Source organism: Rhinatrema bivittatum, chromosome 12, assembly GCF_901001135.1.
Source record: "Rhinatrema bivittatum chromosome 12, aRhiBiv1.1, whole genome shotgun sequence".
In the NCBI taxonomy this organism is placed as follows: Eukaryota; Metazoa; Chordata; class Amphibia; order Gymnophiona; family Rhinatrematidae; genus Rhinatrema; species Rhinatrema bivittatum.
Window position 1 is genome coordinate 27,828,616 of NC_042626.1, and position 21,761 is coordinate 27,850,376.

The following is a 21,761-nucleotide window of genomic DNA, read 5'->3' on the forward strand; positions in this document are numbered from 1 at the left end:
CCCTCTAGTTTAGCTAGGCAGCTAGACTTAGCCACTCTAAAACAGGGCAGCCTGGGATGAAGTCCCAGGGTTTAAGGAGAACTGGATAACCCTAAAAGGCCTAACTGCAGACTTAAATCTATTCAGCTAAATCTTGGACAATTGGTTTAAGAAGGAATTTAAATCTGAGTATCTAAAGCCACTGTTACTGTCCATGGTGCTGAAAGCAGGCAGACTGTTTTCATGTTGCTCTGTATCACCAGGGAGGAGGAGGAGCAGCAGCACAGGGGAGAAATCAGAGAAAATGATTGATTCAGTATTTAAGTCTCCTGGGAGCTACTGTGGGCTTCACACTGTATTCTAACGGAATTCTTCTAATTATTGCATTTTATTTTGTATCGAAAATGAGTAAAGCAAAACAATAACACTCCCTTGCCCACCTCTCAAAAATAAAAGAAAAAGATCAAAATCTGCCCCAACAAAAAATTCAGTCTTGGGTGGTGGTGGGGGTTGATTTTGTTTTCATAGGGACTTCTATGGATAAACATTCTTTTACATGCAGAACATTTTATTTTTTTTAAACAATTACCCACTTAGGGGGTAATTATGTAACAGATTAGATGGCAAACACATACACAAGTTATACCAGTTTTCAAAGAAAAGAATGCATGTAATTTCCCTTTTGAAAAATTATCTCAATGAACCTACCTGTTCACAATTACACTTGCTAAAGAGAGCACAGACATTTTTCACAAGTTTTTATGTATGCTCTCAATTGCAAACTGCTCCCCAAACCCCAGGAAGGCTTCTAATTAGTCTGGGTAAACTTATGAACGAACATGACATATATGTGTAAGATTCCTCACATAGCTGATAGGCAGTTTTGTAAAAGGCCATATATTTATAAATTCTGGCAACATGGGACTCAGCAGTTCATCCTGCCATTTAATACAAGATGATTAGGGGGGGGGGGGGGGGGGCAACAGTCTTTTGATTATTATTGGAAAACTTCCATATGCTGTGAAGACACTTTTTTTCAGGTTTAACACCATATCTGAAATCTTTTGTGTGTGATGGAGTGTGGGGGCTATCATGTCACCTTGAACAGTGTATTTCAGTGAACATCAGGAGTGTTTCTGCACATTACAAAGAGTTTTCTTTCAAGTGTGCAAAAAACCCCAATCACTCTTGGTTAACTAATAAAAATGTAGAGTTTCAAACTGAGATCTGGATAGCCCAGGTTCTATCTTTTACAATGTAACCTTAAGTAAGTCACACAGTGGGTAACCGCCAGACATTTTTACGCAGGCAAGCGTACTTACCCAAGTAAAAATACATTTGAAAATTGCTCTCCCCTCCAAAGAATGTGTAAAATGGGTGCACTTAGGTCAGCAGAAAGTAGGGGTGGGGATATAATTTTGAAATCCCTGCTCATTACTTTTACATGTACACTTTGCATCTGCAAAGTACTCAGGTACAAATTACCTACAGTATATTCTCCCATCTGCACAAATTTCCAAGGAGAAACTTCACAGGGAATTTTCCTTTGAAGATTTGCTTGTAGGACCATGGGCACAATGTACCTGAGGGCCTATAAGTTCCATGGGCTGTTTTCAGGCAGATTTTTAATATAACACTGAGCCTCATATGAATATAAGAATTGCCATACTGGCTCAGACTGAGGGTCCATCAAACCCAGTATCCCAATATTGGCCAATCCAGGACACAAATACCTGGGCAGAATCCCAGATAGATCCCATGCTCTTAACACCCAAGGATAACTAGTGCCTTTTCCTAAGTCTATCTAGTTAATAACCGTGTATGGACTTCTCCTCCAAGAACTTGTCCAAATCTTTTTTAAATCTAGCTACGCTAGCTGCCCTTACCAAATCCTCTATCAATGAATTCCAGAGATTAATTGTACATTGAGTGAAAGAGAGACAATTCATGGAATCATCTTCAGGGCCAGGGGAACTTCCCCCTCCTCCAAGGACACCGAACTATCAGCATCCCCGGACTCCTTAGCATTCCCAGGGTCCTCCCATTTCAAAAGCTGGTTGTGCTCTCTTGGCTGGAATCTGGGGAGTAGAAACTAGCGAAAAGCCTTCTGGCACCTTCATAATGGCCCAGCATGGCACCAACCCACGCTTAGTGAAGGCACAAAAGGCTTGGTGGAGAAACCGAAAAAATTCTGGGGAAAACTTCCTACAAGCCAGATGCACCCTCCATAGAAGACACCCCTGAAACTATAACCAGCACCAAATCCGGAGGCGAATCAAATTCCCCACTGGTCTGCCTTACTGACTTCCAGGCCTGATCGCATGGGAGAATTCAAAATGTCTGTGGACTCCGGAGCCCTCATGGCCAACTGTGTCAGAACCCTGAAAATCTGGCGTGCCAAAGAAACTAGTAGAAGGCGAAGAGAGAGTTATTCCTTCAACTGAGCAGCTGCTGGGTCTTTCTTCAGTCTGGAAGCACACCAGGAGATGGGACCTTTTTCCACTGCGGCCCGAAGGACCCTACAGGCCTTTTAATGCCGGGAATTATCGGCAGGCCTGTCCATCCATCCTCCTTTGTGGCTCCCCTGACTGCCGCCAAGAAAACTCCAACTGCATGTGCTACACCGCCCCTCCCTGTGATAGCAGGAACATTGGTCGAGATTCACCCCTGAACAGCCTGCACAAAAGACAGACTCCTGCTGTTCCTGCATATAGCCTAAAAGTACCAACAGCAAAACTTTTTTTTTTAAACTTCTAAGTTGTTAGTGGAAGTGGGTAGAGCAGAGTAGATAAAAAAGAATAGAAGAGACAGAGGAATCAGGCAAAACTCCTCTTAGAGGGTGAAATTATCGGATGAAGCCCGGCACAGAACTTTGATCTCAAAGAATCTAGAACTTTCAAATATGCCCTACTGAGCATGTGCAGCTGTAGTAATCACCCTGCCCTCTAGACAGAGTCCCTCATTCTATAATATAGCTAATACATGGAGAAACCAACTTTCAGGGGAGGTGGGTGGGTTTCATGAGGTCTAACATTCTGCTGTCCTCAGAGAACATCTGTACAGGTAAGCAACTCTGCTTTCTCTGAGGACAAACAGAATGGTAGTCCTCACACATGGGTGAATCCCAAACTATAGGCTGTCCGTGCAGGACAAAGCGGGAAACTGCACCATGCTGAAAGCACCACCTCTCTCCCTTTTGCCTGTAGAGCAGCTGACCCACAAAGTGGTCTAACAGAGGTGCCTAAGGCAGGGGAGCAATGCGAATGCCAACAAGAAGCATACTCCGCATCACGGAAAACATTATAAGCTGGGTTTCGTATCAGTAAACCCTGATAACAGTAGGTCTAGAACCTCCTGGAAAAAAAATCTTGCCAGGACAGAGTCCCGGGGGCTTCCCCACAAAGGGGATTTGTGACATGGAAGGGGGTCAAAAGACATATTGCTCTTCTGAGGAAGGCGAAGATTCCTGACACTACCCTCCTATTGTCTACTTTCCTTAAGGTTCGACCAGGAATGCAGTCCTAGGTCAGTCATGTGGCTATGGTGCACAATTTGTTGTGCTCACCATGAGGGAAATATACATACCCACACCCATACAGTAGAGGGTAACTGGAGAATAGAGACCTCTGCTGTAAAAGCACGCTGACCAGTATTCATACAGTGGTATTCCATCCTATGGATGACGGCACCCCTATGAACCCACGCGCCATGCTAGTGGGTAGAATCCCACGGCACAGCAAGAATCAAGCACCACTTGCTAGAATCGGTGGCTGCGCACTGCCAAATGGCAGATCACAGAGTGTGTGATGACACCTTATTCACCAGTCCTTTATGGTGTAGAACTGACAAGGAGGCTGAGACCTTGACGCGACGATGGCAGATCTCTGGCATGGCTAAGAACAGCACAGACAGGGAAAGTGCGGCCTGCCATCACCCGAGGCGCTTGGAGTAGATGCCTTGCCATACCCGATTGTGCATGCTGTGCTCCAATGTCACAGTAACTCCCAGTTGTGTGCATAGGAACAGTGTGATGAAGGCCTCCCCAGTACCATGGGGGTTCTGGATATGGCATGGTTGTGGGTGGCATTCTAAGGCATTACCCCCTCCAGTAACTGATAATGCTCTAAGAGGCTAGGCACAGCCCTTGAAACTGCGTTGGGAATGGTTCATCGCCGTTTCCCTCATGGAATGACAGCAGCAAAGTCCATGGCAACCGACGGTGTCCATGGTGCTCTGCGATCATATTGTGTGGCATTGACTGTGTCCACTGGTGCCCACAGCGGTGATGGTGCCCATAGGGCCCATAGCGCTTTTGCGCTCACCAACGATGGATCACATCAAGGGCACCAAATGACACTGCACCAAGGGCTTCGATGTTGCTTGACCGAATCTTGATCAGTTCAAAGGTATATAGCGCCATCCCCAGCACCACAGGCCCCCGCGTACCTCAACAGCCTGTCAGCACCGATAAGAAACTCTGATGCCTGAAGATATCGATGGACTGGCTGTACCAAGAATGTCAAAGGTGCCTGCAGGTAAAGGCTCTGCAGCCCCAACATGCTTCATCGGTGCCCAAGAGAACCAATGACTGCCTGCGCCATCTACTGTTCCACTCGGCTCACCTATCCATCTGAGGACGTTGATGCTGTGAGCTCGATGGTGTCCCTTGCCAGTGGCTATGGCTGACAAAAGCCTCCTAGCTCTTATTAACTCCAATGGTGCACAAATCCAGGTGGGCCTCTGATGCCTCCTGATTCCAGCAGCTCAGGACCCCTGAGATCATCGGCATCCTTGGTGCCCAATAGCCGTAGGCCAGTGATGGGACAGCACAATCCCCCTCAATGCCCTGTCGGGACATCGCCAAGGAGCCTCAAGGGCACCAGACCATTGTGCCTGGATTTCTCGCCGTACCAGGGTGCCTTGAGTAAATGGCGACCCAGAACCTTGATCTGCTCAAGGTCGAAATCCCTGTTGCTTGAGGGCTTCAGTGGCATTCGAGAGCTGTCAAGAGCCCCAGTGGTCGACGGCCTCAGGGATGACCAGGGTGCTCAGTGGCAATCCCAGTGCCTCGTTGGTGTTCGGCACTGTTGAGAGTGGCATAGCTTCCATGGCGGCCCCACCCAATGATGGCATTGAGGACGATGATCGAATCAGGCAGCTCCGCACTGCAATGGCATCAAGGCCATGCACTGTAATGGCATCGAGATCACGCACCATGATGGCCACAAGGGCAGCCACAGTACTGAGGCCATGCATCTTGACAGCATCGAGGGTGGCCACAGCATTGAGTCCACGCACTTTGATGGCAGAGGGCTTCTGAAGCATCAAGGTCATGTACCTCAAATGCATCAAGGGTGGCCACTCATGCACCTCGATGGGATTGAGGGCATTGATGGCATCAAAGGCACCAAGGCATCGATGGCACTGAGAGCACAGACATCGAGGGTGGCTCCGATGACATCGAGGGGGACCATGGTGCTTGATGGCAGACCTGGTTCCCGACACTAGAGGTCGTTGCCACTACTCCGCCACAATGAGGTCTAAGGCGCTCGATGACTCCGGTGCATCGAGACTCCTCCACAGACTCCTATGGCACAGAAGGCTCTTATGGCATGGAGGGTGCCCCGGCACTTCGAAGGCATCAAGGGTGACCATGGTGCTCAATGGCAGTCCTGGTCCCTGACGCGGTCCTGACATCGATGTATCAAATCAACGGTGCGCTGGTCACAGATGTGCACGGGCAACCATCACTGGGCATAGTGTTGAAGATGCGGCAGCAAGCTACTTGCCCAGGTTCCTGCTCAACCTATCTCACAAGGAGACTACACTGCCATCACCAGCAAGCAGGAGGGGAGGCTACATCATCCAGGGCTCCTGCCTGTGGAGACTAGTTCCTTTGAATGTGGTGAGGATGAGCTCTCTCCACCACAGGAAAAGTGTGGTCCTCGATTTCTGCACTGTCTGAACCTCCATTGATGCCGCTCGATCGGGGAAACAACATGGAACTCCTGCCTAGGTAGAACTCAGGCGAGTCCCCAGGCTCAGCGACCTACATGGATCACCCACAGACTGTATTCAGTCAGACCTGCCAGTACCTGACAAAGGTACAAAAACAGACAGAGAGGACACAGACACTAAACTGCCAGTGCAGGATTTTTTTTTTTTTTTTTTTAATAAGGGATAAAAATAGACCCTGCCAGACCACACAGCGAATAAGGCCTGCCATGCGGCTGGCAGGCAGAGCAAAAAAGAAGAAAAAGGAAAAGAAATAAAACTACCGTAAGGTAAAGGAAAGAAAACAGCTGCAGCTGTAGAAAAAACAGGAGAGAGCAAAGCTGAATACCGTGAGACACATAGCTCCCACGACCACACGGCTCTGTGGAAAAAAAGTGACTGAGGGTATGCCTAAGGGGCAGAGGGACATAACTACAGCTGCACATTCTCAGTAGGGCATGTTTAAAACTTCTAGATTCTTTGAGATCAAAGTTCCATGCCGGGCTCCATCCAATGATGTCACCCATATGTGAGAACTACCATCCTGCTTGTCCTCAAAGAAAATAACTTATCTGCCTCCAAGTTCCTTTTTTTTTTTTTTTAATAAATGTTGCTGCTCCCCAGCCAAGCTCAATCAGACACACCCTCAGGGGATGAGCGCAAAGGGCTTGCACAGCTGGTCAAAACCAGTGGCCTGGCCGTGGGGTCTGATCAAGGATCCAACACCGAACTGCTGCACCATCCCAGTCCTAACATTTGCTGGAGGCAGTAAATACTGGATTCCTGTTGCTAGTGCCATTCCCTAAGTAGTGGCTGTGATATCTCAGAGGAAAACAGTGTTGTCTGCCTCCATCTGCTGGTAGGGAGAAACAACCCACTCGTCAAGGACGAGATGGAAAAATCAAATTCATTCTATTACCTTCCTAGCTGCTTGAATTAAAAAAAATAAATATATTCAGCCCTTTCCTTGTTCATCTGTATCTGAATCTCTGCCTCATGGCAGCTTACCTCCCTCCATAGGGAAGTTTTTAACATTATATGAGTATGGAAATAACAGAGCTATGCCTTCGCTTTATCTACGAATAGAACAAACGATGCTTCAGCAATCAGGCTGCAATGCAGATATACTCACTATCTGTGGTAGAGGCTGCATAGAAGGTAGGGGTAGCAGGAAGCGCTACAGAAAAAGAAACAGAAGTGACAAGGGATTATGACCATGAAGGCATGCTGCTTAGTGAAAAAAGGGCACAAGGCATACAAACACAGATATGTGAGATGTACATGGTACAGCAACACAACAAGGAGTATTTGAAATGTGTGACACAGGATTGCGTGTGCCTGAGTGAAGAACATTTGGCAAAAACAATGTTGTCCTTTGATAAGATCTAATGGTAGAATAAAAACAAACAAAAAATCCCTTAAGGATATGTAGCAGAATATACTCTTATTCAATAATGAAATGGGAAAAAACTGAAAATTAATGGGGAAAAAAAACACGGCACAAATGCTATTCCCCAGAAAAGTCTTATCATTATGATCCAGATTGGATTTTACATCTAAAATATATAAAGCACTTGAGGGGAACGGGAATTTTTTGTGACCGGGATAGAAAGCCTTAGGCCTTCCAAATCCACCCTCCCTCTTCTCAATCTCAATTGCCTGAAAGCTCTAAGGGAAAGCTGAATCCCATACCACCACATCCACTAACCCTAGGTGCCCACACAATGAATGGGTAATCCCTTTCATTGCACTTCACAAGGCCTATCAAAGAAGCAATCTCTTTCCTTCTTTCCACAGAGTACTGAAACACAAGAAAACAAAAGGCCCTCTACGGATTCTAATCATGCCAAGTTTATTTACAGGCACTTTCTACAGTACCATCACCCTCATAATGGCACAATCATTTCAGTGCGTCCTTCCATTAGGGGTGTGCATTTGTATATCCATAAGAACATAAGAACATAAGAAAATGCCATACTGGGTCAGACCAAGGGTCCATCAAGCCCAGCATCCTGTTTCCAACAGTGGCCAATCCAGGCCATAAGAACCTGGCAAGTACCCAAAAACTAAGTCTATTCCATGTAACCATTGCTAATGGCAGTGGCTATTCTCTAAGTGAACTTAATAGCAGGTAATGGACTTCTCCTCCAAGAACTTATCCAATCCTTTTTTAAACACAGCTATACTAACTGCACGAACCACATTCTCTGGCAACAAATTCCAGAGTTTAATTGTGCGTTGAGTAAAAAAGAACTTTCTCCGATTAGTTTTAAATGTGCCCCATGCTAACTTCATGGAGTGCCCCCTAGTCTTTCTATATCCGAAAGAGTAAATAACCGATTCACATCTACCCGTTCTAGACCTCTCATGATTTTAAACACCTCTATCATATCCCCCCTCAGTCGTCTCTTCTCCAAGCTAAAAAGTCCTAACCTCTTTAGTCTTTCCTCATAGGGGAGTTGTTCCATTCCCCTTATCATTTTGGTAGCCCTTCTCTGTACCTTCATTTCTGTTGATATGCATGTATCTCGCTGATTTTCTCATATATGCAAAAAAAAAAACGGGTTTTATGCGCATATTTCATTATTAAAAATACAAGCATAATATCCAGTTTTTAACTGTAGTAGAAAGTTGGCGAGGTATGTGTGTACCTGCCGAAACAGATGTGATGAATGCACATCCCTATCTTCCATGTAAACAAGGTTCACAGTCTTCCCAAAGAATGCCCAAAGTTAATTGTTGATGGAACATAAGACCATAAGAGCATAAGAAATTGCCATACTGGGTTGAAACAAGGATTCATCAAGCCCAGCAATCCGTTTTCAACAGTGGCAAGTCCAGGCCACAAATACCTGGCAAGTACCCAAACACTAAGCAGATCCCATGCTACTGATGTCAATAATAGCAGTAGCTATTCCCTAAGTCAAACTGATTAATAGCAGTTAATGGACTTCGCCTCGCATAACTTATCCCAAACCTTTCTTAAACCCAGCTATACCAACTACACTAACAACATCCTCTGGCAACAAATTCCAGAGCTTAATAGTGCATTGAGTGAAAAAGAACTTTGTCCGATTAGTTTTAAATGTGCTACTTGCTAACTTCATGGAATGCCCCCTAGTCCTTCTATTATCCGAAACAGTAAATAACCGATTCACATTTACCTGTTCTAGACCTCTCATGATTTTAAAGACCTCTATCATATCCCCCTGAGCCGTCTCTTCTCCAAGCTGAACAGCCCTAACCTCTTTAGCCTTTCCTCATAGGGGAGCTGTTCCATCCCCTTTATCATTTTGGTCACCCTTTTCTGTATCTTCTCCAGTGCAACTATATCTTTTTTCAAATGTGGCGACCAGAATTGTACACAGTACTCAAGGTATGGTCTCACCATGGAGCGATACAGAGGCATTATGACATTTTCCGTTTTATTCACCATTCTCTTCCTAATAATTTCTTACATTGTTTGCCTTCTTGACTGCTACAGCACACTGAGCTGACGATTTCAATGTATTATCCACTATGACGCCTAGATCTTTTTCATGGGTGGTAGCTCCTAATATGGAACCTAAGATTGTGTAACTACAGCATGGATTATTTTTCCCTATATGCATCACCTTGCACTTGTCCACATTAAATTTCATCTGCCACTTGGATCCCCAATCTTCCAGTCTCTCAAGGTCCTCCTGAAATTTATCACAATCCACTTGTGATTCAACTATTCTGTATAATTTTGTATCATCTGCAAATTCGATTACCTCACTCATCGTATTCCTTTCCAGTTCATTTATAAATATTTCGACAAGCACTGGTCCAAGTACAGATCCCTGAGGCACTCCACTGTTTACCCTTTTCCATTGAGAAAATTGACCATTTAGTCCTACTCTCTGTTTCCTGTCTTTTAACCAGTTTGTAATCCACGAAAGGGCATCGCCTCCTATCCCATGACTTTTTAGTTTTCATAGAAGCCTCTCATGAGGGACTTTGTCAAACGCCTTCTGAAAATCCAAATACACTACATCTACCGGTTCATCTGTATCCACATGTTTATTAACCCCTTCAAAAAAATGAAGATTTGTTAGGCAAGACTTCCCTTGGGTAAATCCGTGTTGACTGTGTTCCATTAAATCATGTCTTTCTATATGCTCTACGGTTTTGATCTTGAGAATAGTTTCCACTATTTTTCCCGGCACTGAAGTCAGACTAACTGGTCTATAGTTATCCGGATCGCCCCTGGAGCCTTTTTTAAATATTGGGGTTACATTAGCCACCCTCCAGTCTTCAGGTACAATGGATGATTTTAATGATAGATTACAAATTTTAACTAATAGATCAGAAATTTCATTTTTTAGTTCCTTTAGTACTCTAGGATGCATACCATCCGGTCCAGGTGATTTGCTACTCTTTAGTTCATCAATCTGGCCTACTACATCTTCCAGGTTCACAGTGATTTCGTTCAGTTCGTCTGACTCATCACCCCTGAAAACCATCTCCGGAACTGGTATCGCCCCAACATCCTCATTAGTAAACACAGAAGCAAAGAATTCATTTAGTCTTTCTGCAATGGCCTTATCTTCCCTAAGAGCCCCTTTAACCCCTCGGTCATCTAATGGTCCAACCGACTCCCTCACAGGTTTCTTGCTTCAGATATATTTTAAAAAGTTTTTATTATGAGTTTTTGCCTCTATGGCCAACTTCATTTCAAATTCTCTCTTCGCCTGTCTTATCAATGTTTTACACTTAACTTGACAATGCTTATGTTTTATCCTATTTTCTTCAGATGGATCCTTCTTCCAATTTTTGAAGGATGATTTTTTGGCTAAAATAGCCTCTTTCACCTCACCTTTTAACCATGATGGTAATCGTTTTGCCTTCCTTCCACCTTTCTTAATGCGTGGAATACATATGGACTGTGCCTCTAGGATTGTATTTTTAAACAATGTCCAAGCCTGTTGAACACTTTTAATATTTTAATATTATGCGCGTGGGGTACATTTGTACGCGCTACCCGGCGCGCACAAATGTACACCCAATTTTATAACATGCGCGCGCATGTTATAAAATCCAGGATCGGCGTGTGCATGGGGGTGCACACTTGTGCACCTTGCACGTGCTGAGCCCTAGGGGAGGCCCGATGGCTTTCCCCGTTCCCTCCAAGGCCACTCCGAAATCGAAGCAGCCTTGGAGGGAACTTTTTTTTTGGTCGTTCCCCCCCCCCCCCCCCGCCACCTTTCCCTCCCTTCCCCTATTCTAACCCACCCCCCAGCCCTACCTAAATCCCCCCCCACCTTATTTCATTGAGTTACGCCTGCCTCTGGACTGCCTGTGGCAGGCGTAACTTGCGCGCACTGGCTCGCCATCCCCCGGCACAGGCCACTGTGCAGAAGGATTCTGGCCCGCCCCCGAACCGCCCATTTTTTAAAGCCCCGGGACATATGTGCGTCCTGGGGCTTGCGGGTGCCGCCGAGCCTATGCAAAATAGGCTCGGCGCGCACAGGGGTAGGTTTTCAGGCGTTACGCGCGTAACCCTTTGAAAATCTACCCCATAATGTTTAATGCCTTTATATTCACCTATTATTCTTTTGTTCTCTTCGTCATTAATAGAAAACCCGCATGTAGCCACACATACACAAAACCATCTAAAGCAATGGAAGAATAAGGGGGAAAAACCTGAGACAGCGCACCCGTATGATGTCAGTCAGACAACTCCCAGTGGTATTGAATATAGCTAATTTTTGGATACACCAGAGAGATCATTCAGTCATATGATTTATTGATCCGTTTGGACCTAACATTCAGAGCACACATATAACTTTCCATTCTATTGAGCGGACGCAGAGGAGGGGCATGCAGATGTGATTTGGTGCCTAAAGTTCTCCTTATCTGCAAATAAGAAGCTGGCAACTTATCTTCCAGTTCAAAATCATCTACTAGCTCCTGGTGAATTAAGAACCCATCTTCATCCCACAGCAACTCCACAAAAAACAGCCCCTTATCCCTCCAAACCCTAAAGACAGGAGAAAAAGTACACCATGAAATATTGGAGCTTTTGTATACGGGATTTATAGGCAGAAGCTGTTCGATTTCACTACCCATATACTTTGTCACCTGCCACCATATCTGTAAGGTATGAGCAATAATGGGACTTTTCCTGCAAATTCGTCAACTAAGAAGAGAAGAAGTTGGCAAAAATGGAAGTATAGCTAGACTAACTTTTCCACTTGCTCTTGTTCAAAGGTCAACCAACACAGATCTTTGGTTATGAGCCACTGCTTGAGACCCATCAATTGTGCTGCCCAGTACAATGCTTTAAAATTAGGCAAAGTCATTTCCCCTTTTGTTTTAGGCTGCTAGAGAGTTCTCAACTTAATTCTTGCCAGTTTAAAATTCCATATAAACCTACTCACCTGGCTATGCACGTCTTTGAACATCTGAGTTGAAAGAGTGCAACCAAGGGCCCTGACTCAAACAACAACCAACAAGGGCCCTGACTTTTGACAGTCTGGGAAACTGATAATTAGAAAGGTGGCTTATATGGCCAGCAGTAACTACCATAAGCTTGCTGGGCAGATTAGATGGACCATTTGGTTCTTTTCTGCAGTCAGAATGTTTCTATGTAATAATTTTGGAAGTATAGTCCTTTTGACCAAATTAATTCAGCCTGCCCAGGATACTGGGATATCCTCCCAGTCTTTAAAATGTTGCTGCCAAATATTTGCTAACAGAGGCAAATAATTCCTGGCATAGAGTTCCTTATTATTTCTAGGCACAGATATACCCACATATATTATTCCCTCATGTACTTCCCGCATTCCAAAAAGACAGTCGGGCACCTTTGTATTATGCCCTAGCTAAATGATTTCTGATTTGTCATAAATCAGCTTGTACACTGCCAAGACTTCAAACTGAGAATCAAGCTCCAAAATATTTGGGTGTGTAAGGATCAGCAAGAGATTATCAGCATATATAGAGACTTTGTGCTCTCTTCCTCCTACCTTAATGCTCTTGATATCAGGGTTCGCCCATATGGCCATTGCAAGGGGTTCTATTACCAAATGAAACAGCAAGGACGATAGTGGGCCACCGTGTCTAGTGCCTCGGTGAATGGAAATGGGCAAAGTCAGAGATCCATTCAGTACTAAACGTGCTCGTGAATTTGCACACATTGCTGTAATCCAGGCCTGGTATTGGTTAGGGTGCCCAATCTACTGAAAAAAAGCAAATATAAATGGTAAACAACACCCCAAACGCCTTTTCTGCATCCAACGAAACCAGCAACCCAGGTAGTCTCTTAACCTGTGCATTGTGGAGGATGTTAAATACTCACCTGGTGTTTGTCGTGGACACCCTCCCTTTAACAAATCCAGTTTGATCAGAGTGTATTAGCCCTCCTAGGAGGGGCTCAAGCCTATGCTCTAACATTTTAGCCAGTTTTTTTGATGTCCAAGTCTAGTAGGGATATGAGCCTATATGACTCACAATCAAGGGTATCCTTCCCCCTTTTAAATATCAAAGAGATATGTGCATCCACCATATCCCCTAGGGAGCCTCCCGGGTCCCCTAGCTGATTAATTGTGTTTGATAAAAAGGCAATCAAGACAGGGTGTAGTCTTATGCATGGGTGCAGGGCATGTTCCCCCCGGCAACGCCTTGACTGCCTCCTGGATCTCTAGGCATGTGATGGGTGCCTTCAACTGATACTGCTGCACCTCTGTAAGCTTTGGAAAAAGCAACGTAGATAGAAATCCTTGGATACTGTCAAGATCAACCTCTTTATACAAGGCCACATAGCGTAGAAATTGCTCCTCTATCTCTTTGGAGTCTAGCGATATGTCTCCTGAGGGTTTTCGCACCATTGTTACCATAGCCCCAACCCTCTTCCTGACCACCACTGCCTGGTAGGAACCAAACTTTCCATATTCATAAAGGTTTGCTTTGATATATTTCATTTCTTTCCCAACTTTTCTTATTTCAAGTGATTTAAGCGCTCTCCTATGATCTAACTCCTTTAATATAGCATGTGAACAATCTTTGTGTTTAATCTCCAACTCGTGGGTCTTTAATAAGAGCTCATCAGCTTTATGTCTCCGCACTTTCTACAAGTAACTTGTATATGAAATTATTTTTCCTTGAAAGGCCTCTCATCTTAGTACTGGCCTATATTCCATTTCAGGATTGTAGGTATTAAACTCCTCCACGACTGTCTTTAATAGGTCAGGAAAATGTTTATCCCCCAGTAACGAGGTACTGAGTCTCCAAGTGGAGCATCTGGATGCAGGAAGGGCAAGATCTATGTACACCTCAACTGGGTGGTGATCTGAAATGAAACACTCCAGAATCTTACTGCTATGAGTCTGTGACACAAAGTTGGGAGTACACAGGAAATAGTCGCCAGGGAGACTAATATGTGTAGTCCATTTCATTAGGGTGATAGTGCCTCCAGATATCTGTAAGATTAAAAGTTGTCAAAAGTTCATAACATACCTCCCTTCAGGATCTACTAGCCTTTGGTTTACCCTTTAGAGCAAATTTTTGTGGACTAGGGTGCACATTCCCCTACTTTTAGTATTATAGGCAGAGTAATACACTTGACCTACCCATCCCTCCCTGAGCTTTTTGTGCTCTGCTACTGTGAGATGTGTTTCCTGCAGTAAAAGGATATCTACTTTATGTCGTTTAATGAGTGAAGAGATTCCCCTTACGTTTAAGGAAACATTTAATTTTGGTATTTAAATTAAATTAAGTGCATAATACAACTGGTACACCCCTGGAATTCTGCACAGTACTCTACACTGCAAATATAGCTTTCCAGGGTAGATGATATCCTTGACATTGCTCTTGCTATTTGTAAGATTTTTACAATGTATTGAGCCATAATAGGATTGCAATTCATCATATATACCTTCTCTAGTTAGGTAAATTCTAACAGTATGCCATGTTCTCTTTTTCCAATAGATCACATTAAACCCCACAAACTTAATGAAAACTCTCCCCTTCTATTCCCCCATACTCTCAGAAACATATAACAGTGAAACTTACCACCCTTCCAATCCCCAATGAAATAGGACAAACTTTAGCACTCCTCGGTGGGAAAAACCGGGCGAGTAGGCCTTTCCCTAACCCTCCCCTCCACCCCATCTTATCCTTCCCTCTACTCATTTCACCCCAACACCAAGCTCTAGGCCTCTCACATAACAGACCCCCAGAATGATTAGCAGATCTCGTCTAAGTCCAAACAAAACAGACACTGCGTTATCCAACTCTCACTCCACCAGAAGCATTCATGTCCACATCAGTCAGGTATCATCCAAATGCTGATGCAGTTAACCTTCTCTGCTTTTCCACCTCCAAATCGCAAATATGCAAAAAAGAACATCTTCCCCTCATAACACAGGATCTGAGCATATCTATTATAACTGCTGATCACACTGATGCTCTGCTGCTGCAGCATCACTAGTAAATGCACAGATTTAGGGGCCCAACACTTGGCGCAATGTGCATGCATGTTCTCTCACCTTTGATGTCCCCTGCATCTGCCATTACATGGTCTCCTCCCCCCACGAGACCCATGCCACAAGAAAAATGAAGGGGGCTCAGCAGCAAGAAGCCCATAACAAAAAATAAAGAAAAATATTCAGTACTCTTACACTCCCCAGTTTCCACATCCATTAGAAGATTTTTAACATCAGTCACATTTCCTGTCAAAGCACTCTCTGATCACCCATAGGGAAAAGACAAAATGGTTACTGTTGCACACTTTGGGTTGCTGCCATCTGTTCTTTTCTCAATTTCTCAAGCTATCTTTCTGCCGCTTTAAGATTTTCCAGAATTAAAGGCTTGCCCTCCACTACTATACTTAGCGACACACAGTATAGCATCACACAACGGATGTTTAATTTTTGAAACTTCTTGACTGCCATAAAATTCTGCTGCTTCTTCTGAAGTTTGGGAGAAAGTCAGGAAATATCATTATTTTGTTTCCCTTGTACCTTAGCTCTCCTGTCTCCCATGCAGCATTTAGGATCTTGCACTTATCCTTAAAGGTTGTACAGTTTGATAACTACCTCCCTGGGGTGAGCATTAGGGCCCGGAGTTGGAGCAAGAGACCAGTATGTCCTGCCAATTTTTACCACCCTTTAGCAGGATGAAGAGCAAACAGGTTTGGCAACCATTTTGCAAACAAGGCTCCCGCATCTCTGCCCTCAGTTTTTTCAGGCAGCCCAATCACGACGACATGTTTAAGTTTCAAGATTGACAATTTTTCCCCATATAGTGTTATATTGACAATCTGTTTTATCCACTTTCGCTGTGAGCGAGGTCATTGTGCTTTCCAAATTGCCAACACTTCCCTCCGCTGCCTCGAGTCACGCCATGTTATTAGGCACATTTTCTATGATTTATGCTACATTCTTAACTGTAATTCCCAGCTGAGCATCCAGCTTTTGGGAGACCACATCTGCAAATTTCTCCATCAACTTAGGCAGGTACTCTGTTTTTTCCCCCATTTTAGGCAGATCATCACCTGTTTCATCATCTGAGGCCAAATTGGCCTCCACATGCATCTTAACCACTTCTTTTTGTTTCTCTTGTTTTTGCTTACCAGTCTTTTTAGCCCATAATGAGAGAACAGAACCTTTTTAGCAGAAGACATTTCCCTCTCGGTGTCATTGAAATAGATTTAATAGCTGGATTTTCTAAGCTTAGCAGGAGCCAAAATGTGCAGCTGCCTTCCTGCTTAGTGCATCACTGGAAGTCCCACCAGAAATTATTTTTGAAGGCGATGGTTCAGAGGAGCTGAAACTAATCTCAATGAACCTGTATGATGTAATAGAGCAAACTGACAAACTAAAGAGTAGCAAATTACCTGGAACAGATGGTATACATCCCAGAGTACTGAAAGATCTGAAAAATGAAATTGCAAAATTACTATTAGTAATTTGTAAACTATCATTAAAATCAGCTATAGTACCTGGAGAGTGGCCATCATTACACCAGTTTTTAAAAAGGGTTCCAGGATGATCCAGGAAACTACAGATCAGTGAGTCTGACATCAGTGCCAGGAAAAAGAATTGAAAATATTATAAAGAACAAAATTACTGAACGTATAGATAGTCATAGTTTAATGAGATAAAGCCAACATGTATTTAGCCAAGGGAACTCTTGCTTCACCAATCTGCTACATTTATTTGAAGGTGTGAATAAACATATGGATAAAGGTGAGCCAGTTACAGTGTACTGAATTTTCAGAAAGCATCTGACAAAGTACCTCATGAAAGACTCTTGAGGAAATAAAGTCATAGCCATCCAGGCTCACCCGTAGCTATGCCACTGCCGCCAATGCAAGATGATCCGCACTGGTTCTAGAACTGTAACTCTCAACTGGTAGTTGTGAGACTGTGGATCTGACTGGGACAAAGCAGCCTTTTTTTGTAAGGGTCTCATAAGTTTTCTTCCAAGTAACCAAATCCAAAGCAGCTGCCATTCATTTCAGCAGTTGAAAGTAGCTCCAGACAGTCAGCCTCCGTGTATTCATCAACATTTGAACTTGACCTTAAAGCTTCTGAATCAGTTGTCCTGTTAGATGAACACAATCTCTCTTCGTGTTGAAAACAGCTCCTAAATATACTAGAGACTAAGACAGATGTAACCTGCTTTTGGCCAGATTGATCATCCATCCCAGCTCCTGCAAAAGCATCGTTCTTGCCATAGCAGACTCACTTTCCTGAACAGATGTCACTTATATCAACCAATTATCCAATTACTGATGAACCAATATTCCTTCTTGATGCAAAAATGTCATCACTACTACTATCACTTTTCAGAAGGTTCTGGGAGTCAAAGCTAGGTGGAAAGGCAGCGCTTTGAATTGAAAATGCTCACCTAACACTGCAAAATGAAGATATTTCTGATGTTCCTGTCTTACTGGTATATGGAAATGCACTTTCATCAGATACAGCGAGGTTAGAAACTCTCCTTGCCTTACAACCAGAATCAGTTTGAAAATTTCCATCCTGATATGCAGAACCTTCAGAGCCTTGCTGACTCCTATCAGGTCCAGAATAGGCCGGAAGTATCATTCTTACTTCAGAACAACAAAATAAATGGAATATTGACTGAGGCTTGTCCTCTGGGTCTGGGCACTTTGGAGTCACCCTAAGCTTTAGCTAGCTTCTCAAGATCTTCTCCAAACAAACGTTTCTTTTAAAAGGCAGCTTGGTCAGATTAGTTTTAGAGATGGAATCCGCAGACTAATTCAGAAGCCACAACAGACATTAAACTGTGATAACAGAAGCCATTCTTTTCACCATGGTACTTACCAAGTCAAAAAGCACATTTGCCATAAAGGCTGCCCCTGGTTCTATAGCCTAGCCACCTCCCCATGAACCGAGCCTGCTGCCTCCAGAAAATTTCCTGAACATGCTGTGTCATGAGCAAGTCAGCCCTTGTCACAATACAGCTGCATGCTGCTATCTGAAGAAGTCTGAAGGAGGCTTGTTTTAGCATAGATTCAATCTCTCTGTCCTGCTCCTACCTCCACTAGGACAGTCCTCTTTGTAACTGCACAAACTGATGCAATCACTTTGGTAAACCTCAATCTCTCTGTTTCCCGCAAAACCAGAGGATACATCCTTGTCAGCATCCATCTTCCCTTGAAATCAGCCTCAGGGGACTCCCATGGCATATTTATTAGATCCTTTACTGACTTGTGCAAAGGAAAAGATTTTGAGGGCTTCCTCAAGCTAGTCATAATAGGATCCTCCAATGCTTCCTGCTCCTTCTCCTCAGCAATATTCAGAACATGTAAGAACTGAGACATAAGCCTATCCCTGTGAAATGAAAAAGTCTAACTGTCCTCCAACTCTCCCTTACTGTCACTTGCCCTCAGATTCCTGTGGTCCAATAGCGATGAATTTGATCTGGAGGACTTTTCATCACTTCCATGATCTTCTTCTTCCTCTTTACCTGCCTGTCTCCTCTGTCTGAATCAGGGAGGTATAGGCAGCACTGGAGAGGGTCCTGAGGCAGAACCTTGCCCCATCAAAAATGCCTGATAAAGGCATTTAAAAAATTTTGTGGATAAGGAAGCCCAGAAAGAGGAAGACCTATTTCAGGAAACAAAGACACTGGCCCTTTAAAGGTCAGAGCAATCGCGGGCCCATGGGAATTCCTCCATGTTCACAGGAATCAAGGAAGGCGGGCTCTGATCTGAATCCACTGGCTGTGCTGCCAAAATGGCTACCGTTCCCATTGAGACAGTAGGCATGCTGGCATGAACAGACTGGACCGTCTATCCTGCCTCTGCAAACTTCCTCAAGACAGTAGATTGTGTTTGCTACTCTGTCTGCTTCTTCTTCCTGCAAACACGGTATAATATATCTCTCTCACAGCCTGCTGGCATGTCCCATATAGTGCATACAGCATGGGCTTCTTTCCATGCTCTGAGCTAGAAGCAATAGGCCAGCCCAATTGCTGAAAAAAAATGGAGGCAAGAATACCTCAAAGGAAAATCCCAAGTCAGACACTCACCTGCTGAAGAAAGAGTTTGGAGTGATCGCATAGCTGCCTCTTATTGCTGCAATTGACTAGTTCTTTAAAAAAAAAAAAGAAAAAAAAAGAAACCCCCCAAACAATATTATGTGCAGCTTAATGAGGCTGTCTTCTCCTGCCTTTTATTTTTTAAAGAGATAAAAAAAAATTAGTATATTGGGGGGGGGGGGGGGGGAGACAGGACACAATGACTGTCAAGACACTCCCTTAACCAAAAACTCTGGAAGCTCCCTGGTCCAAAACACTGCTCAACCAAGGGAGGGGGTCTGATGCTTTCACTAACAGATGCCCAATTTTGAATTTTATTTCTCCAGTTCAATCCGGACTAATCAGCTTAGAGCATGGAATGCACTCCTACCATCTGCTGGAGACAAAGAATACTAGCAGGCTGAGGGCTGCATGGAAGCCTATAAGGGATGACATCAGCAAACTGTTAGCCTCTATCTGCTGGTCCGAATGCATAACCCCTTATGTCTAGATTGGTCTGGCAGGATGAAGAAGACAGCCCTGTTTCAACTGCAGAAAGTGGAGACAGTCAGTTCTTCAGACACAACTGTCAATGTTTCATATGTAAAGTATTTTCCCTTCCTAGCATTCTAGTAACTTTTAGTGCAGCATCCTCGGGTGTTTCTTCTGCAAGAAATTTAGTAGGTGATTGCTTATATGATGTGGTATGTTTTGAATAGCACTCAGCAGGTAATATGGTAGGTTGATCTTTCAATGTTCAGTATATGTAAAAAGCAATCAACATTTTAATTTGGCTCGCGTTAGAATTTTCTATCTCATGAGACAGCTCTTTCCCCTGATTACTCCAACACCTCTTAATAATGTGAGGTAGACTCAAGAAATTGTTCTGCAGTCTATGAATATCCTTTCACATCTGTGCTGTCCTTTAGGTTTCTGTCCATTGGCAATTACCTGATAATTTCCTTTTCTTTAGATTAGACAGATAAATTCAGAACCAGAGGGTTATGCACCTCTACCAGCAGATGGAGACAAAGCAAAGCTGACACCACAGTATATATACCCCTGCAGTGAGATGAGCCTGCCAGTATTCTCTTCAAAAGTCAACTATGGACAGGCTAGTGAAAACTTGATTAATAACAGATAACCAGTTCAGTACTCAGCCAACAGGAAACACTGAGCTCAGACATGTATCAACACTAGTCTAGGGACTAACACTTACCAGTAACCCCTGGAACAAGTAGCCACACAGGAGGACCATAGCACAATCATTCGGCAGCCAAGGGCAGGAAGCTGAATTCATCTGTCTGGTCTAAAGAAAAGGAAATTATCAGGTAAATAGTAATTTCTCATTTCTTAGCGTCCAGACAGATGATTCAGAACCAATGGGATGTACCCAAGCTACTCCCGAATAGGGTGGGAGGCTGCCCGTGGTCCAGTCAAAACTGCGTGTGCAAAGGCCTGTACATCCAGATGATAATACCTGGAAAAGTTGTGTAAGGCAGACCACATTGCAGCTTGGCAAATGTCGAAGGGAGACAGCAATCTAACTTTCGCCCATGACATTGCCTGAGCCCTAGGGGAATGAGCCCTAACCTGACTAGGTAATGGCTTTTCAGCATCCACATATGCTGCCGTGACTACCTCCTTAATTCAGCAAGTTGTTATTTAGCCTCCTGGAAAGGTCAGAGTACTAGGCTCCAGGCTTTTAGAGAGCAGCAGCTTCTGTGTATCAGAGAGCAACAGGCCCCTTCAGCAGCCCTCTAATAAGCTCAGTGATGGGTCAGAGAGTAGCTTGGTTTTGTGAAACTGGCAGAAAGTTCAAAATGACAGGAAAAATGACTGTTTAAAAATCATTTTCTCTAATGCAGATGTGCAGTACTATATTTTAATGCTATACAACCACAAATAAAGAGGATGAGCATATTAGAACATTTTTTAGTTGCCCATATTTACGCATTCCTTTAAGATCATTTTACTTGCAAAGTTTGCCGAGTCTCTGGACAGAAAAAAATGAAACAGTCTAGGTAGGTACATTGCTAATTCTCTGGTCTGTCCTAAGAAGGCTCCTGCCTTGTAATCATATGAAAAATGCAAAAACAAAATAAAAATGACAAAAGGTATGTGCTACACCAGATTAATATGGTTATCCCTCTGAAAACAAAATAAAAATACTCTAGTGTTGCATAGTGAATGCATAAACCACAGACAGAAAGAACAACACGTACATGAATAAGGAAAATCGGTAATTTCTGATGGATGGAACACTGATGGAGAAA

The 21,761-nt window shown here is 43.8% G+C and overlaps 1 protein-coding gene across 10 annotated transcripts in view; it reads right to left on the reverse strand.

The window, feature by feature from the left end:
* NCAM1 (neural cell adhesion molecule 1) overlaps positions 1 to 21,761 on the reverse strand; it is a 522,274-nt gene that overhangs the window by 134,594 nt on the left and 365,919 nt on the right. For 4 of the 10 annotated variants that reach the window (XM_029572161.1, XM_029572162.1, XM_029572170.1 and 1 more), the window contains one exon: positions 15,299 to 15,301. The exons of 3 other annotated variants lie outside the window; for them this stretch is intronic. In XM_029572161.1, the coding sequence (XP_029428021.1) occupies positions 15,299 to 15,301 (3 nt within the window). Of the gene's footprint in view, positions 1 to 7,105; positions 7,151 to 15,298; positions 15,302 to 21,761 lie in introns of all 10 variants that reach the window. 3 more of the 10 variants (XM_029572160.1, XM_029572165.1, XM_029572168.1) reach the window with 1 other exon arrangement.